The sequence below is a fragment of the Opisthocomus hoazin genome, chromosome 21 (genome assembly GCF_030867145.1).
Source record: "Opisthocomus hoazin isolate bOpiHoa1 chromosome 21, bOpiHoa1.hap1, whole genome shotgun sequence".
In the NCBI taxonomy this organism is placed as follows: Eukaryota; Metazoa; Chordata; class Aves; order Opisthocomiformes; family Opisthocomidae; genus Opisthocomus; species Opisthocomus hoazin.
The window spans coordinates 10,299,528-10,311,780 of NC_134434.1; the positions used below are offsets into that span (position 1 = coordinate 10,299,528).

General features: G+C 38.5%; 1 protein-coding gene across 1 annotated transcript in view; it reads right to left on the minus strand.

The window, feature by feature from the left end:
* Positions 1-12,253, minus strand: part of PITPNC1 (phosphatidylinositol transfer protein cytoplasmic 1) — an 85,589-nt gene that overhangs the window by 19,297 nt on the left and 54,039 nt on the right. The window contains exon 6 of the mRNA XM_075441307.1: positions 9,109-9,180. Coding sequence (XP_075297422.1) covers positions 9,109-9,180 — 72 coding nt within the window. The remainder of the gene's footprint in view (positions 1-9,108; positions 9,181-12,253) is intronic.

Sequence of the window (12,253 nt, forward strand, 5' to 3'; positions counted from 1 at the left end):
TATCTCTGCACGTTTGCAAGGACCTAAATTGGAACTATTGCCCAACAGCTTATCTGAAGAGATGTGCCCTGCTCTGTCACAGGCTTGATCCACATATTGCACCTCCAAGTAATACAGTTTTAAATTCTTCTTCTCTCTTTAACATGCTTCAATAGATGAGAGGGTGACAGATGCCTTTGCCAATCTGTCAAAACCAGGAGGAATTTTTCAACCATTTCAGCTATGCCTTATTTGCTGCTTAGGCTCTCTCTGACAATTTCCTCCGTTCTGCAAGTTTGCTGAATGGCGTTCTCGCTTCCCTTTGCTGGCAGAAGTTCTTGTCTAATGATTTATGCCCCTTCTTAGATTGTCCTCACCAGATTTGCACACAGAGATTTAATCTCCTCATTCTATCAGCAGTAGAAAGTAAGAAGTCATTAGAGAACAAGACTGATTTCTTTCTTAGCTCTAATTCTCTTATTGCCTCTCCTAGCCACATAATCTAGGATTGTTTTAAAACCTGTAGGGAGGATGGGTTTACTGCGTTTGTGATCAGAGACTAGAGAAATTTAAAAGTTTTAAAGGAAGAGATTGAAGGCCACAAAAAGAAGCATAAGGCTCCCAATCTGTGCAACTGTATTTGCAAATGTGCAGAAAATGAATGGTGAGAACAATCTGTATCCTTAAGAAGATGATGTAGAAAGGCAGAATATTAAACATTATATTGGAAAGAACTGGACAGGCTTTACATTTGGAAGCCAAGTAATTAATTGAGATTGTAATACACAATCAAATGGAAAACAAAGAGTAACATTCAGGCTGAAGTGTTCTTTTTGCTGTGGGTTTTGGGTTTTTTTTTGGGGGGGGGCTGTGACAGCTTTTTTACAACAGACAAACATTTTACACACTTCTGCTTTCTAAGAGGAATGAAAACATCATTATTTAGACAAAAAGTGGACAAGAGGTTTTAATTGTGTGATCTTCACAATTGTCAATAGTTTCTTTGGGGTGAAATTTTTAAAAAAACCTGGCACATGATTATAGTACTTGAAGAAAGAAAGATCATAGAGGATACTGTAGAAATGTAAGTGCTGCTGTATTTCAATTTCTTTCCTTCATTTTCCTCATGGCCTACACTGACATGTGCTAGCACCTACTTTGCTGGTGACTTCTCTTTTCCTTGTAGGCAAAGCCAGAACAGAAAGTCAGGTTATGAGATGATGGTAAGACAACAACAAATTTACTATCTTTTTTCTACAAGCTCCTTTCCCATTTTTCTTCTATCTTCAGGCTAAGTTGCTGGCTTCAGCCCCATTCAGATGCAGCTAATCCAAAAATTTACTTTCATGGCCAATCACCACAGCTACCCAGGTTTGCACAGAAATAGCATAAAGCCGACGCAGCTGACTCCACTGATTACATCCACGCTGGCAAACTCCTCGCTCAGCTACACTGACTCCGAGGGTCAAACCTCTGCTTGTTTGGCTGGCCTGCGTTTCATTATATATGACTCTCTCGTGTGATGCTCCTTTCCACCACAGAGAGGAAAGCAGGTATTCAAGGGATTACCAGCTGGGAAGTTGTTCGTCTCTGTCTTTACTGCAAAATATTTTTTTTTATCAGCCTAGCTACAAGGGGTTTGTGGTTAGAAGGCTGTAACAAGGCAGCTAATTCACATTTTAAACACTAATACACACAGAACATAAAATTTTCCGTGGAAACAGTTAAATAACAGGTCAGCTTAGAAATCAAGACAAGCTGTTAGAGATGACAGTGATAAGGCATCCTATATAGAAACTTCTATATTATAAACAAACGAGTTGGAAAATGTGTGTGTTTCTTTCTGGAAGCTATTTTTTCCATCTCTTGTGAGGCTTTGGGTGGGAGCAGATCTCTATGTTTTTCTTACTTGTTGCTAGATCCAGATAGTCCGCCATTGCTGAGAAATGCAGCTACAGCAGAGAAATGAAACGAGTAGAGCTAAAAGATCATTTTCCAAAAAAGCAGAGCACTCCTAAATTAATTACAGGCAGGTAATACGGTAGCACATGTGATTATTATCCCATGTGCGAAGTAATCAGACACCTGTGCCTATCTACAAACTTACTACACTGTTTAATACACAGTGTGTAAATGTAATTTATTGAGATGACAATTTCTGCTAGAAATCAAATTTCATCTTCTATTAAATTGTTCTTTGAGATAATATCTCTGCCTGAAAGCACTGTTCTTCCCTCTCCACCTCCCCATTTTCCCTGCCCTGTCAACAAAGCCAACAGGCATCCCAACAAACTTAAATCTTGACTTGGCAGTAGCTAGACATCACAAGATGACATCTTAGTGGGACAGGCAGGCTATGACATGCATTGCATGACAAAAATATCTTTAAGCATTAGAATCTGAAATGAAATTAATCTCTGCCTTTCTTACCGTTACATTGATTCATTCATTGTCATTGAGCTTCAAGAAAAACCACAGTATGCAGCTAGAAGAGTCCCCAAGCTCAGAAGCACAATTGCAACATACATGCTCCTTTCTAATGCAAATATTGGTATTTCACTGAAGCTGTTGGGTTTTCTCTGTATTTTCTCCCACCGCTGAAATGCAGTCTAGCTATGGAGCTTGCAGTTACTGAGCATTTCGTATGATGACAAGCGCTTTCGGCGTGGAGAATACATATGTATCCCTTATTTGCAGGATGGTTTAAATCTAGATTTCAGAGTCTATGAAAGGCAGAGGTATAACTGCAGCAAGGACTGCAACAATAAGCTTTTTCTTTTTTTTTTCCTATTAAAAAAGGGAAAACCTGGCACAAAACCTCTCCAATTTGAAATTCTAATCTCCTTGGATTGCCATTGTCAGAACTACTGGCTAGTCTCCACTTTATTATTACAGCATCTTTTCGCAGGTTGTGTCATCTGGTCCACTTTAACTCTCATTTTTTCTGAAGGGAAATTTGGTCTAAAATAAAAAAACACCTGCTCAGAACTTCACCTGTGGAGTTGTAGTCAGTGTGTAACTTTTCCGTAAGTCATGTTCCAACCTCAGTTGTCCCCAAAGTCTGTTAATTTGCTTTTGAGATTTATTTGGGCAAAGATTACAGGAATTGACCAATTTCAACCTGTTCACTGGCTAAAACTGTTTATGTGGATGCATGTAATTGGAGCAATTCTATGCAAAAAGGTTGGATCTGTCCCTGAGAGCAGCGAATTTGGCTCACTGAACAGCATGGGAATATCACTGTCTGCTGCAGAGTGGGACTCACAAAGGCAGTTACATATTTATCAGCAGCCTTGCTCCCCCGCTCTTTTTTATCTCCATGTCACGATGGCTCTATTATTCCATCCCTAATAAAATATCTCATTTGGGTTTGTACTTTCTGAACAGACATGTATTTTTATGTAATTATGTCAAAGTAGCTATGCTTCCAAGACCACAACAGACCATCAATAATATTTACTGAGATTAGTTTTTTTAAAGTCGCACCTATTTCAAATGCTAGATTTACTAATTAACTTCAGTACTTCATTTAGAAAAATCAAAAAGTAGAGGCACAACCATATTACTTGTTCACACTCTCTGTCAGTATCAGCCTTATCTTCTGTTCTGTGACAGCCATATGTGCTTGGTACACACTATTTGTTGTTATGTTCAGTAAAAAGAGAGCTCTTCACACAGAAGGAATTTTAGGCTAACCTCTCCATTTGTTTGCCTGGATTTTTTGACATTTATTAGAGGGGCAAAGCTTCACAAAATCAGGATTTTTCATTGCAAATTATACAGGAGACAAACAGATACTCAATACCATCATAGAGAAAAAGTCCAGGTGCAAATAAAATCATCCCTAAAAGTGGCTCTAGCTTTGATTTTGCCATATTTTGCAGTAATGCCTAGCAATCCTTTAGACAATTTACAGAATGATATCCTGTCGTGCAGTGAGGCTAAGCCAGGGCACAGCTGAATCCATTTCAGCTGAGATCAGTATTTCATGGCAGTTTCCTTAAATAGTGAATTTACATTTAATTTACATGTGCTATGTTGAAGTTTGTTACAACCTAGTTCCATGTTACTAAGATAGGAGGCAAAAATAGGGGAAAAAAATCCACCCAAAAAAGAGCAAAACTAGGAACAGCTCTTCTTCTTAGCTGGCCATACCCCAAATTTATTTTACTTTAGTCAAATGTTTCACAACCAACACTTCAGAAATACACACTGAGGATGAAGTATGATGAATGATCCAATACTGTATACTCAGGCACTCGTAGGGCTGCAGAATTAGAACTTGCTGTCAAGAAATGATTTTCTAACTTTAACTGATGGCACTGCAATTTACATAGTTGCATATCAAATAATCTCTGCTGTTAGCTGGCTGGGGTTAGCGTGCTCAAGCTATTAAAGTGTCAAATGATACTGGTATTAATTTATATCTACATGCAATGCAGAACTACCTCTTGTGTTCATCTTGCAAATGGTCATTCTGAGACATGCATCTGAGACACTGTACTATCTTTGAAAGGCAAGAAACATCTTAACAATATATTTTTCTCTTGATTGACAAAGAATTCGTGCTCTAGCTCTGCTGACTTTATCAGCATTATGCTTACAAAAACGTGCTGAATGATACTCATACTTCATCATCTTGAAATATAACTCTGCCTTGAAATCTGTACTCCACACCTCCATATGCTTAACAATAATGTTGTTCTTGCTAATAAATATCATGGCCCTTTAACAAAAACAACCCTGTTTTAAGATCTTGCACGCTATTCTTTAATAAGCAAGATCCGGCCATTGAGTTTTGCAGAGCAAAATGTTTTGCTACAAGGAGTTTTACATACAGTGAATTTCCATTACTGACCACTACTGGATTACTTCTACAAGCTGCACTTTTTTACTTTCCCCAGACGCTATCAGATGAAAAAATTCACTGCCCAAATATCAGCAGAAATTAATTCCGTGACTAAAAACCAAACCAAATCAAACAAAAAACAGTCAAACATAATGATCCGTCTGCAACAAATAGGAAAATTGAGATGTCTCTGTGATTCAGTGATTTGCTTGAACAGTGTCTGCCTTCACCTCCGCTCTACTTTCAGCTGTGGACTGCTTTGTAGAGATTTTCTGCAGGACTAGACTGTGGCATGCAAGAACAGAGACGGAGCTGCAGTGCGTGAGATCATTGTGCACTGATAACAGTATCTACTAGAGCCATGTGGTGGCTCCTTTGTTATCAACAGAAAGCTTAAGTTGGTGCATTTCCCACTAAAATAAAGAAAAAAAAATACTGTGTGTCTGTACACTGAAATTGTGTGTCTGTAGACTGAAACAGTAAGAACAGAGACGGGATAAAAGTGAAAGCAATACACCTTTTAGGATAAAATGAGCCTTATGTGACACAAATACTGGCAAATCAATAGACTGTTAAGAAAAAATAATACCTGCCCAAACAAAAAAAGAGGGTAATGAAGCCTGCTCATGAAAACCACAGACTAATCATTTACTCACAAACAAGCAGTAACTTCTACCACTCCTGCCTGTGATTTCTGACCATTTCATTAATTAGATAACCTTAAGAATTCTCTTGCATTTAACTTATGGTTTTAATACTCAAAATATAGACTTTGTTTATCTATATTCAAATTCCCTAATTGCTGATTTTCCTTATGGGAAAAAAAGCATGCACTGAGTGATGGACATGCACTTTTACAGCTTGTCTGTGTTCACTGAAGCTGTCCGTTGTAGGTACCTGCACTTCCCTCTTCCCAGCAGTTCCCTCTGCTGCCTTGACTTACCTGAGCAGCTAAGGATGCAATAGCAAAGCAGCATTTGCATGTACGCTACAGATACCACCTACAGTGTCATTTGTATTTTACAAACCATTCTGATTTTTAGAAATTCCATTATGTAATTTAAAATAAAATTTCTTTTTAACTAACCTAACTTTAACTTCTATTTCTTTAAAGACCTGGAAGAGGAAACACTGAATGGCCCGACTCACTGGTCTAGTTTCTAACACTACTAATGAAGCGATAAAGCTGGAAGGAGCAGTGACAATATCTGATGTACTAACACCTTCATGCAACACTGATTCTGTTTTTCTAAGGAGGGAGTTGCCACGTGAACATCTAGATGCAATACTGCAAAATCAGCTGTGCTGTAGCACGAGAAATCCCAACTGGATGGGTTTATGGTACTGCACTACCACCATCTACACAATCTTCATTAGGTTCTTATCTAAATAAAGGGGTTTATTCTCCATTGTTCTTCCTGGCAATGTTTGTATTTGTGCAAATCAAGTGCAAACTTTAACAGATTGGCACAAGAATGCTTTAAGCACATTTAAAATAGGTTAAAATGACAACAAAGTCCAAGACACAGAAAAACCAAGTTCCAAAGCAGGCATCACTATCTTTCACTAGTTTCTTCTATCAAGACAATTGGGAAGAAAAATCAGGAGGACTTTTGCATCAAGGTATATTGCAGTAATGAGGCAGAATTTTACCAGACAATGCAACATGTTAAATAAAATAATTCTAATAATATACTAGCTAGCTAAATCACAACAGGAACCCGAGAGCATTTCTATCGCTTTCTTCCACTAATCAATGGAATTGGCTTTAGTATCCTTATACCTAATTATTGCTTTTTACAATCAATAGCTACTTTATTAGTATTGAAATGAAGAATAGATCAGAGTTCAAAGATCTCAAAAAATATATCTAGAAATAGTTAAGTTAAAATCAGACAGGCATTATCACCCTTATTACTGCAATATTAATTCAGTACATTTTGCATTACAACTGCAGAATTTACAGAAGTATTTATGGGATTAATTATTTCTTCATTAGCCAAGGTTGATAGTTGCAATGAGGAAAAATACAGTGTATCTGTGGAAATTTGTAGAAATCAGTGCTGTTTCCTGTTGTCTTCTGACCGGGCAAACATAGTGAAATGTAATCTAAACTCGTCTGACTCGAAGGAGAAAAATACTTTGCATTTTCTTAAGGGAGGTTTAAGCATACCCACTAAGTAACAGAAACAAGATCAACTCTTAGTCCTAGTTCCGAGGTGTCTGGTTTAACACAAGTCTCTCCACAGACCCCATCGCGTCTCTCTGTATCACTAACCCTCCTGCATTTCAGTGCTGTATCACCCGCACCTGGGCACCAGGCCAATGTCACTGGATCAACAGCAAAAAATGTAGATCTTCCACTGAGTTAGTGTGTCCACGCTCATGAACAGCATAGCTCTCAGAACTGCAAAATCATGGAAATTGGGGCTGGAGTGGAGCCCTCTATTTCAGCTTCTCTTTCTCCTCCTCAGTTCAAGTAAGGGTCAATTAAATCTATTGATCTTGGTAAATACTTGCCTAGGCTGTGACTCAGGTACCACAGTACAAAGGTAATATAATATTACCCCACTGGCGCTCTGGTAAGAATTACATTTGAAGAGCTGGATTCAAGCAGAGTGGAGATTCCTTGATTTAAATCATCTGAATATCCCACCTCTGTGTTACCTTCATCTTAAATTCACTGATTGGGTACCACTCGGGGCTTGATTCACAGTATTTTAGCCACAAAGATGATACACAGAAAAAACCTGAAAATTCACTGACTGAATAGATTCAGTTCTTCCTCTGCTAGGCATCACTACAGAATGTGTCTTCTCACTGCTGAGATTATCATGTACCAGAAAACTAGTCTGCACCCTCCTGCAACCAAAGGTGTGGGCTTGTTCTGCATAAAAGAGCTGCCAAAAAGCAGAAGTGAACATTAAAAAGTGTATAAATTACATAATGCTCATATAGTCAGTAACATAATACACTTTCTTTTTTTCCTCTCTCACTGATCTGGCTTAGACTAGCAGTGACTGCAAGTTCATATCTGATGGCTAATACATGATCTCTGTCATGTTTCTATTGGGAAAGTCTCTGTAGGCCAAAAGCATTATTCAAAATTAGACCTTGTTCTTTTACATGTAATTATTTTGCCATAAGCAGTGCAACAGCTGTCAGCCTTATCAACATGCAGGCCTAAGGCATCAGGGAAACACACCGCCCATCTGCAGAACAGCACACTGTAATGTTAACAAGGCTGCTAGCGGGACATCGCTGGCAACTGAAAGGCTCGGTGTCTCAGACCCCATAAAATCTGCTTTGCTGCCTTCTTTCTCAAGAATGAGTTTAAACACTCCTTCGCTAGGTCTCTGTATTACAGATCCATTTTCCAGACATTTTAATCTGTATTTCACGCCTATGAGAAACTTCTTCTTGTAAGACTGCAACAAATGACTGTTTAAAGCAAACGAAAATGAAACACATAGGAACATATTTGTGTATTAATCCAAGGATTGAATCTGCACATGCCTGGCATTATCCAACGCATTCTCTTCTTGCAAGTTGCATGGCTCTGCTTTGCTCCCTGTCAGGGCAACAAAGTCCGACTGACCCCCCGTCTTCTATTCCCGAGCATCTCCTGATACGCTGGCTGCATCTCTGCTGGCTGCATCTCCCGATCTGCTGGCTACGCACTCCCACCCTTCCTCTAGAGAGGATTTTGCATAGTTAATTATCCTTTTCATCTCTAAGCTCTGAGAACTTTTAAACTTTTGGTAAGTGATTGCCAAAAGCATCACCTCAATAGTTCCCCCATTGTTCCCTGGAAGTTGTTTGCTGAGATCTCTCATCTCTGACCTTTGTTCAGCTTCCTGTTCGCTCTTCCCAACAGCTCCTTTGAGTTCAACCCCCTTTATTCAGAATAATGTGGAACAGATAAAGTGGAATACAATTACACACACATACACCCACAAAGACTATTTTTTTCTTTACTCTCCATAAATGTGCACCAGGACTAAATTCACACATGTAAATTACATTGTGTTTAGACAAGTAGCAAGTGGAATGTGAGATGCAGAAGGGAAGCTGTGTACACAAATCTTCCATCTCATGGTGCTTCAGAGGTAACTGCTCCACAAGCCGACAAGCTGCTAAGGAACAGGACGCCCAGGTAGGCGCAAAGACATAAGCCTGATTCGGCCTTTTTCCCAGACTGGAAGACCTACAACCCTCAGATATGGAACATGATTAACTAAAGGGATTAAATCAAACTTTGCAAAAGCCATCATACTTACACTGTCATTGCTTCCTTTGTTGTCCTCATATTTTGTCTCTATGTGAATGGAGAATTTAGGCAAAAATGAACACTGCAACAAGAGAAAAACATGCTTGACATAAAAAAATACGCCTTGCTTCATCAGCTGACATATTCAGTACATCCTGTTTAGTATCAGCTTTCTTATTTTTTTCAGATTACTTCAAGAAAAAGAGTAAATATACACAGAATATAAGAGCAGAGTTTTTTATGATTCTGAAGGGATGTAGAGATTCTGTCTAAAAGCTGAATAGTACGATGAAGGTATAAATAAATTAGTGTAAGTACTCTGGAATAATTAGATACAATAGTTTTCATGCTCACTATGCATAAGAGTACAAATGCTCTGAATGTCTTGTTATAAATTCAGTTCACTAAGATCTCGAGAGCAACTAGATATTCGTCAGCAGAGATTAGTCTATTCCCCATACAAAATAATCCAAGGACACTTCACTAGCTGCAGGTGCTAACCAAACAGACAACAATGCTTTGACATGAGAGCGTGTTTTTTTTTTAAATTTCCAGCAAGAAATTCACTTTAGCATAATGTCCTATTAACGAAATTAAGATAGATTATGAGCTGCTGTGGAAATTCCTTTATACTAAACCCAAATCAATATTTAGATAATAATGCAAGAAAATTCAGAATGCACAAATGTTTTTCTATTAAAGATAATCCTTCTGTATTTTACATGTGAATAAACTTATTTTTCTGTGGATTGCTTAATCTAGTTGGCTTATCAAGACTAGAATTTATAATACTAATGTACAACCTAACTCCAGTGGAAAAAAATACTTCAATTATCGTTTCTTTAGCATTTCACAGTTCTTCTTTCCAATCAGCTTTTCACCTAGGCAAATCGAGTAGATGTCTAACTAACTCTGCAGGATACTAGGTCAGCATCTTTACTATGAGTCATCAAGTCTCTTCTTGCCTTAACTGCCAGTGCAACTGAAATGCCAGTTCCTTGTACGATGCATGACTACTACCCCACGGCAAAATGGCTTTGTAAAGACTATGACTATTCCATGTGTTGTACTCACAGATTGTACAATGAGGACATTATGATGCCTCGCTGTTCACATTGCTGTGGGTCTAAGTTTGAACTTGATCAAATTTGAAGTCTCTTTCCAAGGGAGAGGCTGATGACTAAGAAAAGAGGTGTTTTACAAGGCCAGTTGTAGTGCAAAAAAATTGAAATGACAAGCCAGTTTCTTTGAGACTACAGAAAATACATTCCTGATTTCACGGATATCACCAAACAAGTCACTGTTCAATCACAGGATATCTAGGATCCAATGTAGAAACAATCCTTGTTGAAAAGTGAGTAAGAGTTTTGCCAGAATAAGGTTCTGGTGCCACAGAAGGCTTCTGGTCAAACTGTCTTCTCACCAACGTAATGAAATGCTCCCATGGAACATGTTGCTGCCGCAGATGCCCAGACCGTGCAGGCTTCTCTTCAGATCTTCTAAAGGTTTTGCCTTTTATTAAAGATTTCTGTGGAGTAGCACATTTATGAGTTTCAATCCAATCTGAACTGTGACTAGCTCTCATCTATGCAACTTGTTCATTGAGTGAACATGTGGGAGGCAAAAAAACAAAATAAAAAATATCAGCCATATGCAGAGTGCACGATGGGGCAAGTTCCATGACAGATCTGCCAGCTCCTATTACCCATATTTTGTGGGCAATTAAACATTTCCTACGTATAAATCTCAGGAAGTACCAATTGAAAAATATACAATATTTATACGCTGTCTGGCAGAACTGGGGATCTTGTAACACAAACTAACACAAAAAAAATTCCAGATATTCTCCCAATTGTGGTTTCACCATGTATCTCAGTATGTTGCTCCTATTCTGGCAGACATCCAAAGGCATCTGCAAACAAAGCGTTAGCAAACAGCAAGCACCACAAGGAAAGAGGTTAAAAAAAACCCCCAAAACCACGAAGGTTCATCATAAGGTTCTAATTTGTATTTCCAAAACTAACCAAAAGGTGGAACGAACATCCTTGAACTATATTAACTGGAAGAAGAGATGAATAAAAGGGGTTGATTAAAAGAATTCTATAATCAAATGTTTCTAGAATAAGAGAAGTTATAAATGTGATGTTACAAAAAATAGGGAATGACCCAGGAGGCACAGGGAGGCCAACATGTCCCAAAACAATGTTTGATGTCACTCCGAGGATTCGTATTCAAACAGGATAAGGCAACATTCTGGTTGCTTTCTGCGTTTGCAGGAGGAACATGGAGGGTTGAAAAGTAAATTACTACTGGAGGTGGATTATGAAACGCAGATTTGATTTTAAAAAAAAGGAACCTAATGACAGACATCTTCAACAGCACAGTTTTCAGAGCATTTGGAAAACAACTACATTGGTGCTAGGGTGCTAAAAACATGGGTTATTGATCTCAAAAAACTTAGTATATGGCAGCCTTGTATTTCACAACGATGTGCAACTACAGGGGTTACAGTCCAGGTGCACAGAGCTCATGCTGACAGCAACCTAGACATCTGCATACGGGCATCCTGCGGGAAAGCATCCCTGAGGAAATGAGAGGAGACTGCCCATGAATATTTTGTGTTATCAGCAGTTACTAGTACTGCTTACTGAATGCAGTAACTGGTACTGCGCTCCGAAGGACTCAATGCTGAGGTCTGAATAACAGCTTTTAGCAACATTTTCACTGAAAGTGGTATGGATGTATGCCATACTATCTCTGATATACTAATTGTTTAGAACAGTTATCAGGAAAACACAGTTACTAGCATCGTGCCTGCATATTTCAAGGTTACTGCTCTAGGCCATGTTTTACATGTTTGTGTGTGTTAAGTATCTGCCCTCTTGATTAGAGGACCAAAATTCAATTTTCTTTGCTACACAATTAAACAAAATCAACACCCCCTAAATAAAATCTAGTAATTGATAAAAAAGGAAAACAGAGTGACATCAATGATCTGTCACTAGTGGAAGGGTCATTGATACTATAATGCTTGAGCAGATTGAGTCTCCAGGTCAGAGCTTTGTGAGTTTGCAACCTTTTAAGCTATACAGTCTGAGTCCAGTGGTTTGTTGGAACCCTCAGTGGCTATGGGAACTGCTCTGCCTATGCTGACC